A 15,812-nucleotide genomic window follows, 5' to 3' on the forward strand; every position below is an offset into this window, starting at 1 on the left:
AAAGTAGGGCAGAATTCCAAAACAAACATTTATGTTGATGGCCAAGACCATCACAAGTCATCAAGAATAATTTCCCTTTTAATGATGGGGGAAAATAGAAACCATGCTAAGCCTTGGGCATCACACTTTATTAAACCTGTCCCTGCAAGAGCCTCTGAAGGTCGAGACACACTCCCTGGGGATTGTTTAGTTGTGGGAGAATAGAAGGAAGGTGACTTCTCCTGCAGGAGTAGATTAATGTCATTGTCACTGACAAGATAGTGGGTTACATCAGATGAATTCTTTCTTGTAAGCTCAGCAGCCTTGCTGGATTGGGAATGCTTGCTGTCAATAAAATGGGATGGTTAGGAAAGCTGAAATTCAATCCTAAACCAAAATCTGTCTTGGCCAAAAATAGTATTAGGTCAATTTGTATACTTTGGACTTGCAAGTTAAAAATACATTATAGATGCAGGGGATGGTATAAGCAAAAATTTCCTGTTGTGCCTGTGCTGTCCTGAACACGACCATAATTTTATTTCCATGCCCTCTGGAGAACGAAATTCAATGACAGCAAACCAGTGAAATGCACTGGCAGTTTGCCAGCAAGCTGACTGAGACCTGTGTTGGTATTTTACACGTGTGTCAGGCACACAGCTGAAATATTTGTGGCCCTTTTGGTAGATGAGCAGGAACTGGTTGTGCTTAGTTCACTGGGAAAAGCAAACTCGAGGTTTGTATTCTCCTGGCTGTTCTGCAGAGCTTGCTGAACCCTCCTTCTGAGATGTTTTAACACGAGACATTTCTCAGGGTTTGGCTGTTAAATTAGCACAACAGGATGCCTGAAAAATTTATGAACTAATAATCTCTATGGTATTTTTGCTTTGGCTTTCTGGCTGCAGTAGAACTATTTATAGTAGGGTAATGTCTTTTAATTAAGGATGTATTTGGTGTGCTATTACACTAACATACTGTAAATGCCTTAAGAGGTTAGTGGATGCATTTTTTCCTTCAGTGTAGAGGAAAGACTGTGAGATCAGTTGTCCTTTAACCAGTGTGCTGCTGGTGGAAAATGTTGAATTTTCAGCTTGCACCCTAGTTCACTGTGCTTCTGGCCCTTAAATTGGGACTTGGAGCCACTGATGGTCCAGAGAGACAGAATTTGAAAGTGATTTCAGAGTATGTAGTGTGCAGTCAGTGCAGATATATATCTCAAAATGTAATTTGCTGTCACATGCAGCAGTTTTCCACTAACAGTGCCAATCCTGGACCTTTTTCTCACTCTGTTTTTCTGTTAACATGTCCTGCATTCAGAGTATCAGTTATGCAGCCTGGAGGGTTAAAAACAGATTCAGAGCAAGGTGCAAGTACAGACCATCTTGCAAAGGAATACACTTTAGTTAATGGTTGTAAAGTGAGGGTCAGTTCCTGCTCCATGACCTGCTGAGCCCTTGCTTCTCTCTTACAAAACAACCACAACAAGGATAGTTTGTCTTCTAAAAAATTTAGAAGAAAAAAAAAAAAAGAAAAAGTGCTTTGAGATCTGTGGTTTCCAGCCACAGTGACCTGTCCCATCTTCCTCAGGTCCTCCAGCTCCACCTCAAGATGTTGCTGTCCGGGCTGGGTCCACCCCAGGGACCATCCAGGTGTCCTGGAAGCCCCCGACTCTGACGGCCACGGGGACCTCCCACGGCGCCAACGTCACAGGTTACGGTGTTTATGCGAGAGGGCAACGGGTGAGTTCTCCTTCCAGCATTAGAGACCATCTGCTCTGGGGGAATTCCAACAGGTAAAGGCAGAAAGAAAGATGTGACAGCCCTTGGATGCCTGCAGGGGGTTCTCAGTTTTCAGGAGACCCCATTCTTTTGTTTGTACACAAGTTGTTCATGAGCTTCCTTTCTAGAGACACTTCAGCTTTTGGCCAAAAAAACCCCAAAACTTCAGCTTTTGGACAAAGGGGTTGAAAGGATTTAAGACAACTGATGCTGGGGTTGGCAATAGTTCACTCCATGTTAAGACTTTGAAGGTTGTCCTTTAGTGGGGCTGAGGGGAGGGAGGCAGATGTTTTCATGCTCATGAGTTGTTTGTCTGTGCTCTTAGGTGGCAGAGGTGATCTTCCCAACAGCAGAGAACACACTGGTGGAGCTGCTGAGACTGAGGAGTTTGGAAGCAAGGGAAGTTACTGTTCGAACGCTCTCTGCACAAGGGGAATCAGTGGACTCTTCTGTTGCTGCCATTCCACCTGACCTCCTGGTGCCTCCAACCCCTCACCCCAGAACTGCTCCCAAATCTAAGCCATTAGCAAGTGCCGGAGCCCCAGAAACCAAAGAAGAACATTTAGGTCCCCATCTAAAAAGGGATGAGTCGTGGGAGCAGACTCGTTCGGCGTCCCCTGTTCACGGACACACACTTGAGCCCCCCAACTTCCACAGCCACGGGAGGAGATCTCCATCCCCCAACAGGATCCTCCCCCAGCCCCAAGGCACACCCATCCCAAACACCGTCGCGAAAGCCATGGCCAGAGAAGCTGCACAAAGGGTTGCAGAGAGCAACAGGGTAAAGGCAAACTTTTTCTCTCTGGGCTTTTTTTGGGCTGGTTTTATTCATTGTGGCACTTCCCACCGAACGGGGTTTTTTTTGTCACATGCTTTAGGGAGCAGATAATTCGTTCCTAAGCTCTGAGGGTCCATAGTTGGAGTTGAAGCAGTGTGCTGAAATTCTGTGCATGTAAAGCACTGTTGTGTCTGCTGTCGTGGATCCCACAGGCAGTTTTACACATTATTTGCCCTTCTCAGTGCCACGTTTTCACAGATGTTCACAACTGCTTTTCACTGCAGCTCCTCCTGTAGCTGCTAACAGCATCACTGCCCGAAGGACACTGCCTGGTTTGAACCCATGGCTGCTGCAGTGACTCAGATGTTTGCTAGTTAATTTAAATCCCATATTTGAGGCTCAAGGGTCAGTACAGCTGATGTCTATGCATCCTGACAACATGCTCTGGTTTTTCTACACAAGTATGCAATATTTAAACACTCCCAGTGCCCTGGGCAGTGACTTTCTCATCACAAGCTGCTCACAACTGTCTGTTACTTTTTGCAAGCTGTGGAGTCACTTATTTCATACACCCTCGTGGTCCTTCATCTGGCAGTCATCACTTATGTCCAGTTCTGGGTCTCCCATCGTATCTCCAAAATAACTCCATTAATTTTGACAGTTCACACATATCTTAACAGCCCCAGCTTATTGACTGTCCCTGTTTTGAGCCAGTGGGTGAATTGAACCAGCTTTTGAGAACCTGAACAAATCTGGATCAATAAGGTCTGATAAATACATAAGTATGCATGTGTATTATCTTCCTTTTGTTTATAAAGAAAGAAAACTGGAATAAATGTAGTAGAGGGAAAAAAATTGTTTCTTGGGTGAAAGTTGATTTAAGAACTACATAGGGAAAGATAACAGAAATACTTTTTCTAGTTTGGAAAATGCTGACATAACAAATACTTTGAACCATGTATAATTACATTAATTTAAGTGATGCTTGAAATGTTTAATTCAGGAATGTGGACAGAAGTTTACAGATGAATTCATTCTAAATTAAATCAAATCCTGCCAGTGATATTTGTCATGTTTAGTCCCCTGTAGTAGAAATTCTTCCCCTGTGGTAAGCTGCTGCAGAAGCTGTGTGCCTTCTCCCTACCCTCATCCAGCCTGTTAGATGGCTGAGGGTTATTGTCAGGAGAGTAAGCAGCAGGAATTAGTAACTGAGGCCAGGAGTCACCTCAGAGCAGAAGAAGAGCCCAGAGTCTCATTCTAAAGCTTTTTTTGTGCTGAGTTCATCCACTGACTCTCTGCCAAGGGGAAATTAATGTCTTTGTTAGCAGCCTCTGACTGTAGAATACTGAGAATTTTGACATAAGTGGTACAGGGAAGAAAGCAGATGAGTTGATGATCACACAGTTGATGTAATTGTTTATGAGCCAGAGGAATATGATAAGCAGAAAATTCTTGAACACTTCTTAAACGTTCCAGTCGGGGAAACCAGCATTGTTCTAACCATGAGTACATTTAAATGGTGTGTGCTTGAGTTCTTATATTTGCCATTTCTTCCCCTGGTGGCAGGAGGGAGTCTGCTTCACAATTTTCCATTTTTTGTTGCCTTGCTAGATGGAGAGGAGGAGTGTGTTCAGCGACAGGAGCAGTGCCCAGTATGCCAACTCTGATGAAGAGGAGGATGGTTATGATTCTCCCAATGTCAAAAGAAGGGGAGCTTCAGTGGATGATTTCCTAAAAGGGTCAGAACTTGGAAAGCAAGTAAGTAGCCTGGTTTTGTCGTTGTGTCAGGTGTTTGACGTAAAACAAGCATTTTCTGAAGCTCAGCAGGCTGTCCAGGTCACCTCCTGATTATTGTGGCTGTGTTGGTAAACTGTACAGACAAGCAGGAATTCGGGGGGAGGGAGATGTGTGTCCTGTTCCTGCAGCATGACACTGCCTGATGGGAGCTGAATGCACCAGGCACCTCCAGCCCATCAGCCCAAGCAGCAGGTTTGAGCAGTGCAAACTGAAAAAATGAAGATGGAAAAGCTGAAATAGAAAATGTGACAGGACTGTCATGTTTGGGTTCTGGGCCTTTCAGTGTGGTGTCACTACTGCACATATAAACATGCTGTGGGAAAAGGGAAAATGGGAAGAGTCTATGTGTTCCATAAAGGCCACAACCTGTAAGCTGATAACCTAATTACAGAAAGTCAAAATGCTGTGTGCTTGACATGCTGTAAGGAATGGAAAGTTGTTGCCAGAAGAATTTTGCATGACTGCACAGCTTTTATTTTGATCCCACTGAAAACAAATATAAAAAAATTTATTACATTACTGTCAAGAGAAATGTAAATTCTAGAGAAGAGATATCTTCTTATGTCTTGGCATAGTCAAATAAGCTTTTTAGCCAAATATCTGACCTCCCACGTGGAAGGGTCCAAGCAACACCATTCCTTTTTGTGCCAGTTCTGAGACATTTTGGAATTTTGGTTCTGTTTATTATAGATGTTCAAGCAGCTACAAATGTATGAACAATGCCCCAAATTTCCAATGTTTTAGTCAGTCTATTCCTACAGTGTTTAAAAAAATTAAAGCTTCAAATGTCATCAGCTACTTATATCATAGAATAGGGGTAACATCCTGCAAGAATTAAATGCTGATCACTTTTAAATTATAATGTGATGTAAGAAACAGCTGTGAAGAACAGATGATATGTGAATTATCCTAGGGCTTTTACAATTTGGTCAGCAAGTCCACTGGTGCATGAAGGACCTCTTTAAATCAAGGGAATTTAATCAAGACTAAAACTAGACTTGGTGCTGTGAATGGAGATATCCTTTTATGTATCACCTGGGATTAAGACTGGATTTCTTGAATTAGGACCATAAATGGCCAAAACAAACCTCATGCAGGATCTCTCCAGTAGAACAGAGCAGCAAGCCACGGGATGTAATTTATACGTGGTTACCAGCATGACATTCAAACCTAGGAAATGCTCTGGTCCTCGGTGTGTTATCCAAGGATTTTCAGCTCTACAGGCAGTAAAGATCTTTCTCTCTCACCTTGTGAATTAGCCTCACTATTGTCACGGGGAGGAGTATCACACAGAGAGCAGCAGAGGCTCGGACTTGTCTGACATTATGGAGGAAGATGAGGAAGAGCTTTACTCCGAAATGCAGCTGGAGGATGGAGGGAGGCGGCGAGTCAGTGTGAGCTCCCACAACACCCTCAAGGTAAGTGTGGCTGCAGGGAACCCTCAGGAGCACCCTCGGGTTTTGATTCTTCCTTCAAAGAGTTTCTTGTAGTCAGTTGTGGATTTTGCAGACCATTAAAACTCACGTTGTCATATGGACCTAGAACTGGGCTGCTTTAATACCTTTAATTCCTTTCTTTTTTCTTCATTTTTGGATAGCTAATCTTTTAACTAATTGACTGTTTTCCTGCTTGTAACTGTTGCAGTTGCAATTTAAGTTCTACATCTGGGGACCTCTCCCATGTCTATATGAAGATTTGCTGCATGTGCTACCCAGAAAATGAGTTGTTTCTCAGCAAGGAGATGTATACAAAATTATGTACATACGAAAAAGACAATGTATGTTTTTCATGTCTGAGTGATTTGTCCCTGTTTCCAGTGCTAATCCCATTTCTTCCCAGGCTCTAAAGCATTCTTGTAAGAAAGGAAGTTGGATCAGCTTTGTTTGATCAATGCATTATCAGAAATCCTTGTGCTCTGGTGATTATTAAGGAATCACCAGAGGGATATAAAAAAATCACCAGAGACAGCAGGAAATACCCAGCAGAAATATTGCCTTAACACTACACAGGACTATTCATCATGAAAGACAACTTTATTATAACAATTAAAGCATAAGTAGGATATTGAACTTACCCAATGCCAAATATATAGTTGCCATATTATATTTGTACATGTAAATTTTATGTGGTTTTTTTTTATATCTGTAGTAATTACACAAATTTTGTTTTCTTAGCACAAACACACTGGTCAACTTTTTTTTCAAGACACAGTTATTTAACTAAAATCAATGCTATTTTCTCATGCATACAAGCATTTTGACCATTCTTGTAGCTGCTTTCATATGCTATAAATTCATTCTTTTTATTCTGATGCTATCTGCAATGAGACAGGTACTTTTTCAAAAGAAGAAATAATCAGTGTTTCTATTGTTCTGCTAACATAAAGGTTGAAAGTGAAATCCTTCTGCATGTTGCTTCTGTCCCTTTCCACTGGGAAAAAAGTGAATTATCCCTGGACTGTTCTTGTTCTTTATGCATCAGAAAGTATATTTACTTCTTGATTTTAAATTAGTATTGCCAGTGTTGATATTTAGAAAGAAAGGGCCAGAGCATTAACTGAGGCAGTAAATAATTTTAGACTGTTAAGGTTTACAGGTGTGCTTCTCTTGATGCAGCAGTGTATCAAAACTATCATTGTTCATTCTGATTTTTTTTCCACTTTTATGGCAGTTTGTCTTGTTTCACAAGTGTGATACACATTTCAAAAAGGAATGAAAACAGGTGAAACAGTCATAAGAAGGTTCCTAATGCCTGAAAGGGGACAACATCCAAGACCCAGTTAAGTTTAACACGCTCAGAGAGAGAGAGAACTGCTGAAATCTCCAGGATGATTCTGTCATTTATGGGTGCTGTCGTGACCAGAGATCTCCCTGATCTGGGCATTAAGTACAAGGAGAGATGATCTCTGGGGGGTAGAATCAACAAACCCTGTCAGTCAAAACCAACACCTCCTGCATTGTCTTCTCTTGTCTCTTCTCAGAGTCCAGCAAAGACACTCACAGGATTCATCTGTCAGACCAAGCTGTGTTTTGTGTAAATGGAATTGGAAAAATTACAAAAATATGTCTGTCGTGTTCAGAATGCTTCTTTTTCCCAGTTTGGCATAGTTTTTACCTACTTCTAATGTAAACAGAGACTCTTACTTACTTCTGCTAATTGGTTGATTTTCAAATACTGGTTTTATCAAGCAGGTGCAAGATAATGATGAGAGATTTGATGACAGTGCAGACCAAGTGACATCAGAGAGCTTCCTGCTTCTCAGGGATCTTTCTGTGCAAGCCAAGCTTTAAAAATGGTGCAGGTTTTTTAGAATTTTAGAAAGGAAACTAGAACTCCTCTAATGATGTCTGCAGAATTGCTCTCCTCTGTCAGGAGATTTAAGATATTTGCTGCTTACATAGGATGCTTTAACAGATGCAAAGCAAGAAAGCTTGCTAGAGCAGACTTGTCCTTCTCAGATATGGGTTCTGGTTCCAAAGAAAAATTAAATAGCAATTTGGCATGGTGCAAGGAACGTGGTTTAATGCCATTCTCATTCACCATGCTGGAACCTGTATGGCTTCTACTGCTTTGTTTTAAATGCATGAGTTTATTCTTGTTAAGAGCATCACTCAGTTGTTTGTACCGACCTCTCATGTTGTATCTGACACCCAGCAACTTCTTAACCATGTCTTTATTTTTCACAGATTCTCATTCAAAGCATGACACCCTTTTCACTAAATAAGCTGCATGTCTTATGTTTGCCATTGCTCTAAAACTAATTCTGTCTTTATTTTTCTTTTCTTCTCCCTTTTCCCTCCCATTTTATTTTTGTCACACACTATTTGTTCCCTGTCTGGTTTTTTAACATTACATACTCTTTAAGGAGTGCGATAAGACCACTGAAGCCACTTTTTTGGAACAGCCTGACTTTTCACAGCAGATACACCACAGTAAAAAGCTTTTCAGTATTCCAGAAGTAGCTGAAGAGGATGGGGAATACTCTGAACTGCTGTACAAGCAGGGTTTAGGTCTGCCCTATAAAAAGAACCCCAAAATAGCTAGAGACTCCAGAGCACCTAGGCCCTGCAATCAAGACCAGCAGCACAACTTCTGGTACCCGGCCAAGCACAGGATTTCAGGCGGGGAGGATTTTGGCGCGGACGACAGAGGATGCAAGTACAGCCGGTCCCTCTCGAGGAGCCCAGACAGTGGCCTGGACTGTGGCAGTGAAGAGGAGGAGTCTCGTTTCAGCTTCAGACACTCTTGTGATGCAGTTTCTGCCCACGTGGCCCCTCGCTGCTGTGCAGAGGCCGCTCACTGCTCCTGCAGGAAGAGCACGAGGCCGTTGCTGGCGCGCAGGAAAACCTTGACCAGGCAAAGCAGCATCGAAGAAGATTTCGGGGACCTGGGGCCTTCCTTTGTAGAGCCCAGGGGCGAACAGGCCAAGCCCAGTTACGAGAGGAAGTATGAAGTTCAGAAGTGTAATAGAACAGATAATTTCTCTAACGAAGATGTTCAGGGAGGCTGGAAGACCGACTTTAAGCTGGCTGACTCTAGGGCAGCTGGGCCACTTGTAAAGCCATCCCACAGAGATGCAGAAGACTCTCTGGTGTGTGAAGTAAATCTTCCTTCTAACATCTGCTTGCCAAATCAGTCTGTTTTCTTTAGTTTACTAATTTTTGTTCTTTTTTGTTCTTTCTCTTTTTTCCCTGAATTAATTTTTAGAGTCCATCCTTTGGACCCATCTGCTACATTTTCCCCTTTTTTTCTTTCCTCCTCATTCATTTTTGTTTATTATTCTGCATTTTCCTTTAAAGTCCTCTTTTGTGCCATGCTGAAATCAGATTAATTTGCTTTACAATGATTTTCCCACAAACCAAATTACAATAATGGCTGCTTTTATTAAAGGACAACTGAATCTAAATTTTAATTAAGGGTTAGCTGAACTATAATTTTTCCCAAAAGATTGTTTTTCTTTACTTTGCCCATCTGAATGTTGCTTAAAAAAAAAAAAAAAGCTGCATTCTAACTGGAAAAATATTTCATCAGTAATATTTTTTTTACCTTTTTTTGTTATTATTACTGTCAAGTAATTCATTTCATTGTGTTGTTTTTATTCATCCCATTCCCAGAATTTTCAGGATATGCTCTTTATCATGGAACATCTCTGGACAAGAACCAAGATTCTCCCCCAGTGTGACAGTGACCCAGATTTATGGAGTCACAGCTTCATCATATTTTCATTTGCTGCCTTATATCTCTGCACTGTCACCACTTTGCCGTCCTTTTTAGACCATCTCTTCTTGCCTTTGAAGTTGCAGACTGCATCTCTGCGTGAGGATGCAGGCAGACAGCTTCTTCCAGAGGGAGAGGCCAGGGCCATCCCATATCTTTCAAGGATGCCTCTGCGGGATCTTGCCTATTTGCATTTCTGGCCATTAATGTGTAGAAGAGTCTCCACGGGTGATAGATGCATCCATAGGCTTCCCTGCTCCCTAAAGACCAAAGCAAGTTCTTTACCCTCTCTCAGCCTGCAACAGTCCAGAGTGGAAACCTCCATTCTAATGCACCTCACGTAAGAGTAGAGATCAGCTGCCTGCTCTTCCAGCCTCAGCTGTTCATGCTGAAACGATCCTTACAAATTCCTCCCACCAAAATTGGTGACCAAGCTGTGTTAATCTTGATGGCTGCACGATAAACTCTGGAGAGCATTAAAATAGTAGCATTTGGTTAAATAAATAGCAGTGTTTCCTGCGAGGGTAGTGACCAGAGCCAGCTGTGAAGTGAGAGGAAGTGTGTCTGCATTGCTGTCTACAGGTTTCACTGAGCTTTAAAAGGCTTTGGCAGCCGAAGGCCACTCTAGAAACACAGTGTGCTCAAAGCCAGAAGGACCTACACTGGTTCCCATGCTGCAAACTGGAGGAAGCTCTAGAGCTGGACACAAGCGAGGCTTTTGCAGTGCAGTCCAATCTCCACAGCTCACAACTGCTTGTACTACTCTGCAGGAGGTTAAAACGTCACCTTAGCGGCAACGACAAAGGCAAAAGAATATTTCAAAAATTATTCTTTTCTTTTCTTTTTGTTCTGATGTGTGACTGCTGGTTACAAAACTCTGCCATTTTTTTTCTTTCGCAGGTTTGCCAGGCAACAGTATTTACTTTTCAGCTAACCTTTCAGTTAAAAACTAAGTTTAGTTGCCTTTAGAGCCTATGCTTCCAAATGTGATTGACCTCTGATTAATGTCCAGCCATATGACCACGATGTTACCATGCATGGAACTTACAAACCTGTTTTTTCTGTTGTTGTTTTTTGTTTTTGTTTTTAGCTTTTAGGTAATCCAGCATCTGCAGGACGGCCTGAAAGGGTGGAGCATGCAGGACGAAGGTCCTCTCATGGCAGTGCAGTGCCACAAAGGTCTCGGCCAATGTTGGTCCCTTCCATTGGTTAGTTGGACAGATTGGTGCATTTCTGTTCTTTGCAGCCTCAGAGTTGGGAAGGCAATCCTTAAAAAAATGAAACAATGGATATTTGTCTTGAACCAGGCTACTCCCAGTTTAAATGGGGTGAAGTGGGACTAAGAACATCTCCACGTAAATGAGTGTGCTGGGGCCTCACAGGGGGCTGAGTTAGTAGTCATTGACATCTCTGGGAGTCTTTTCATTAAATTTAGTGGGTACTGGAGCTTTTTTAAGCTTGGTTAAGCTTAGATAATGTTAGATCTTACCTAAGAAGAAATTTGCTGGCAGATTATTGTATGATCAGTAAAATAAATGCTGCCATTCAGCCATCCATTCACCCATCCATCCTTCCATTCATCAACCATCATTTTGCATTCACTTTCCATTGTCTTGACTACTTTTTGGAATTTAGCAGGGAAAATGGAAGCTGTTAAATGCAACAAATTTGTAGAACTTGTATATATTTACTGGATTTGGTGTTTCTTACAGAGTCATCTCTATTCTGACTTAACCTTTAATTATGACTTAACCTAAATGCTGGTGAATACCAGAAAATCCAAAAAGTAGTGGGGAAAAGATAATGGAATCAAGACACTGTGGACAAATATGTATCTGTTAAAACTTGCACTCTAAACTGAAAAAGGAGAAACATTCACACTGAAAATCAGGATACACATTCAAAACAAATGCAGGAAGAGTTCCGTGAGTTATTCACAGAACTTTACTCAATGAAGATGGAAAGTTTATCTGTTTCCTGTCCCTAATCTGGACTTTAATTTGTGAATACTGTAGGCATCATGATGAGGAGAAGGAAGCAGTGTCAGGCAACTCTCACTGACTTGTATGGGAATAACTGATGTAACAAATGGGGATTGTCAGAAGGAAAGAGACTGATCATTAAGGGATGCTTTTATTTTTAAGTATTAAATATTTTTCCCTTGTCATAAAATCACACTTAAAACGCCTGTACTGTAAGTTAAAAGCAAAATCCTCCTAGTGGGCATATTTCTTTGGATAGCTAGTGGATGGTAACTACTGTTATTGCAGCCATAGCTCAGAAAACAGACACAGCTGCAAAATGCACAAAACTTACTCAGTCTCCTCAGTGTTGTGTGGCTGGTCCGAGGCTGATTCTCATCCCAGTCCCTGGTGTAAACCAGGATTAGCTTCACAGATGGAATTACACTGGAATAAAAATGGTATGGAGGAGAATCAGGCCCAGGGGGGCTCTTGTGCTTCTCCTGACAGGTTACTGTGAGCTGAACCAAACAGCTTTTGGATGATGCAGTGATGAATGTCAGATTTTCGTGTCCTCTTTGTTTCCCTCTGAAAGCAGCCTTGATTTCACAGGAGTAAAGATTCCTGGTTTACCTTTGAACTACTTAAAGCAAGTTTTGTGCAGAAGTTCTTTCTTTTCTATTATCTGCTAAAACCCCCCATTTTTAATAGCAAGACAGTAGAGAAGTTTGTGTGACTGAATCCTTTGGGTTTCCTTTTAATTTTCATTTTAATTAAAAAATGAGGGAAGTGATTAATTTTATCAGAGCTCACTTTCTGTAAACAAGGTTAGGACACAGAAACCACTAAGCAATGACTTTGCTGTTTAGCAGTTTAATAGCAACAGCTCAGGAATCTGATAAAGAAATTAATTTCTGATAGTCTATGCTCAAGGAGATCATTAAATAGAAAATAATAACTCAGATGTTGTTTCATTCAGGGTAACTTAAAGCATTAATTATTGTGGTTTGTATTATTTACAACCGAACAAATGCCATTTGGGAAAGTTCCATTAGGAATAAATGACAATATTATCTCTTGCTGGTAACAAGAAACTATTGAGCATTATGTACAATATATAACAAAAATTATTATTTGCTGTGAAACTATTGGAAGGCCTTATGTGGTTTAGAGCTCAAGAATCCTAATTTCTGACTAGAAGGCTAATGATTAAAGTTGCTGAAAGGTAAGCATGCAATATTTCTCCCTTTCAGCATCATACTGGAAAACACCACTTGGAGGAGAACTGAAGCAAGTTTAAACACTTGATAAAACTGCATGAAAGTTCCTTCCTTTAAACCTGCTAGGAAAAAAAAAATCTAGAAGATATGAAAAATATTGAGAGCTCAGATAAATAAAATGTAATAAAAGTAGGGCATCCAAAAGCAATATAGTAAATCACTGTATAAATTGAACCCACTGTTCGGATCTCCCAGTGACAGAGAACATTTCCCAAGAGTAAGGGCTGCAAGGGTGCTTTTGGAGAAGGAAGTTGTTAAGGCTGTGTCATTGTAATATGGAGTTCCATAAAATGAAAAGCAGAGTAAAATAAAAGACAAAAGTAAATATGATTGAGTCAAAGTTTAGGCTTCTTAAATACCTGAAACTTGTTGACCTCAGCTATAGCTCAAAAATATGGATTCTGGGGGTTTTACTGAGTTATTTAGCTAAAGGGTCACTTACGTGATGGAGAGTTCTTAAGGCAGTTCTGGGAGATGTAGGAAAGACTTTCAAGATTGTAATGTTCTTAGGATTCCAATAGCAAAATCTCTCTCCAAAATGTTCCATAATTTAAGTTCTTTGAGGTGTTTTCTCCATAAAGCTATAAATTCTTTAGACCAGTATCTTCTTGCAGGTAGGATTTAAGTGAATTAATTAATTTTTGTTTTTAGGTTGATACTTTAGAAGGTGAAACAGAGTTTACAGTGCTCTTGACCTTGCAGATCTGGCAGGTAGGATTGTATTTAGGATTGTTGTTTAAACCTCATAATAAAAGACAATTCCTCTCCAAAGACCTAACAAACAATATTTACACTGTATGAATTTTAAAAAGCACAAAATCCAGAGTCATATTTCTGTGACACCCCCCCACACACTGAAGAGGATTTCTAGAGGCTGAGACATCTGGCAAAGCTTGTGCAGTGTTCAGGAAGCGAGAAAACAAGGCAGGCCCAGCCTGGCAGCAGGAGCCTCCGCTGAGGCAACTCTACAATCTGTTTTAATAGATCATTCCCTTTTTCTCCATAGAAATTACAATGGACAGTAACAGTGAAGGCGCTCGGTCTCGGTCAGGTAGTGAGGGAAATATTTCACCTGTAAAAGAAGAAGCTTATTATGGCAGCCTTGGACACAAGCAGTGGCCCCCGCGGCGTCCCATGGCCCCTCACTATGGACACGGTACGCCCACCATTCTTCCTCCTTTGTGCCAGGCACGGTTTAGAGCTGCGTGTTAACCATGTGTGACACCCTTGCATGCAATGCAGGATGCCAGGGGGACTGCCTCTGAGTCCTGGGTGCCCTCAGGTAAGTTCCTCCAGCTCAGCTGCAAGGGGCAAACGGCCCCGAGGGCTCTGTCCCGCTGCACAGCCCCCTCTCCATACTCAACCGAGTCCAAGCATTGCATGAACTCTGTGAAGCTCTGCTGCTCCCAGTGCCAGTCAGTTACTGTACACACCTGAACCACCATCCATCCAAACATCCCCACTGGATCCAGGCAGATGGACAGGGACAAACAGCACTGGTGTGTCACAACCCAGTGTTCTGCAATTACCAGACATTACTGGTAGGCTGAACGAAGACTCGGGGTCTTTTCAGTGGCCACACAGGACTTCGGCTGTGTCACTTGATGAAGACAAAAATTATTCTTTTTGTTCCACTGCATTGCATAAGTAAGGCAGTTTTACCCACTATTGATAGTATTTGTTGCTTCATCAACATAGAAATCATTACCTGATCAACAACTCATTCTCACAGTTCATTAGACAGGGAATTGAAGTGTGTGACACTGAACCCACAAGATCAACCCAGGCCATGTAGAGAGCTAAGAAACACACTCAGGTTTTGCTGATATCTGAAATGAAACAGAAGAGGCCCTGAAAGTTTAGGTAAATTGTGATTAAAAGCTGAGTTTCCAAGCAGACCTGTCTGACTGACACAGCCAGAACAGCAGCCCGGGTGTATCAGAGTAGATTGAGTGAATTCAGGGCAGCTGTGGTTGCCACTGTGCACCAGTCAGGAATTTGGCTGGGTGCATCCAGAGACAGGATTGTACATGCACAGTGATATGTGTGTGTGTGTGTGACATGCATTTGTACCTCTTGAAAGTATAAGATAAGTGACTAATGAGCTAATCAAGAGATGATTTACTTTCTGCTTCACTGAAGCAAATGTGAGTATTCTGATATTCTGGCACAGGCAGTGCTTTTAACAGAGATACATTTGGCTGTGATTCATGATTCCACCTTACCTTCATTAAGTGCAGTTGGAGTTGGATGCAAAAATTGGTATTTTTTTAATTTAAAAACCAAAACAGAACACCCCTTAGCCCACCTGGTTCACATCACCTGGTGGGCCTGGCTATCAGCCTCAGAATGGCTGCAACCTGGCAGGGGGAGGAGAATAGGACAGAGAAGGATCCCACCCTTTGTGTCTCATTGCTTTCTGTCCCACATGTGCCCTTTTCCCACACTTCCTTTCTGTGCTTTGTGCCTGCCTAAAGCTTCTTGGCTGGAATTTTTCCCTGCCCTTTTGCTTTTCTGCATTTTATCCTTACATTCTCTCTTGAGCTCTGGACCCACGAGTTAGGAGATGTTCCCTGAAAGCTGTTACCCTCTGAACGTTTTTTCTGGTAGTTTACAATTACCAAATGTTGAATAAAATGCATGATGTAGAGGCAAAAGAGGGAAAAAGGTAAAAAGCATTTATCTAAAATGTTTCATATTGAATGCTCAAACTGTTAAAAAAAACTGTGAGTCTTTAATTTGTAAGAGGCGATTACAGTAAAAATTTTATTAACATGAAAATTGGAAAAAAATTGATACAGTGAACTACATTTTCATCATAATTCATGACATCACTTTCTCAATTTATTCATTGTGAAAGGTCTTGTAAACTTGATGATAAATGTTGATTCAGAAAAGAACAAAAGTATGTGACTCCCAGTGAAGCCAGAGGGACTTTTCAATAAGCCAAAATATTCACAAGTGGCTTGTGATTTTGAGGACTTTAATTTTTGGGACTTCAAATTCATATGTCTTGAAAGAGACT

The 15,812-nt window shown here is 41.4% G+C and overlaps 1 protein-coding gene across 15 annotated transcripts in view; it reads left to right on the forward strand.

Annotated features, from left to right (window-relative positions):
* Positions 1–15,812, forward strand: part of RIMBP2 (RIMS binding protein 2) — a 95,977-nt gene that overhangs the window by 69,095 nt on the left and 11,070 nt on the right. For 9 of the 15 annotated variants that reach the window (XM_027652291.1, XM_027652284.1, XM_027652276.1 and 6 more), the window contains 7 exons: positions 1,564–1,715; positions 2,080–2,535; positions 4,144–4,290; positions 5,589–5,747; positions 8,195–8,920; positions 10,637–10,754; positions 13,794–13,943. In XM_027652291.1, the coding sequence (XP_027508092.1) occupies positions 1,564–1,715; positions 2,080–2,535; positions 4,144–4,290; positions 5,589–5,747; positions 8,195–8,920; positions 10,637–10,754; positions 13,794–13,943 (1,908 nt within the window). The remainder of the gene's footprint in view (positions 1–1,563; positions 1,716–2,079; positions 2,536–4,143; positions 4,291–5,588; positions 5,748–8,194; positions 8,921–10,636; positions 10,755–13,793; positions 13,944–15,812) is intronic. The other 6 variants (XM_027652288.1, XM_027652289.1, XM_027652290.1 and 3 more) reach the window with 3 other exon arrangements.

Source organism: Corapipo altera, unplaced genomic scaffold, assembly GCF_003945725.1.
Source record: "Corapipo altera isolate COAL_440 unplaced genomic scaffold, ASM394572v1 67, whole genome shotgun sequence".
Taxonomy (NCBI): Eukaryota; Metazoa; Chordata; class Aves; order Passeriformes; family Pipridae; genus Corapipo; species Corapipo altera.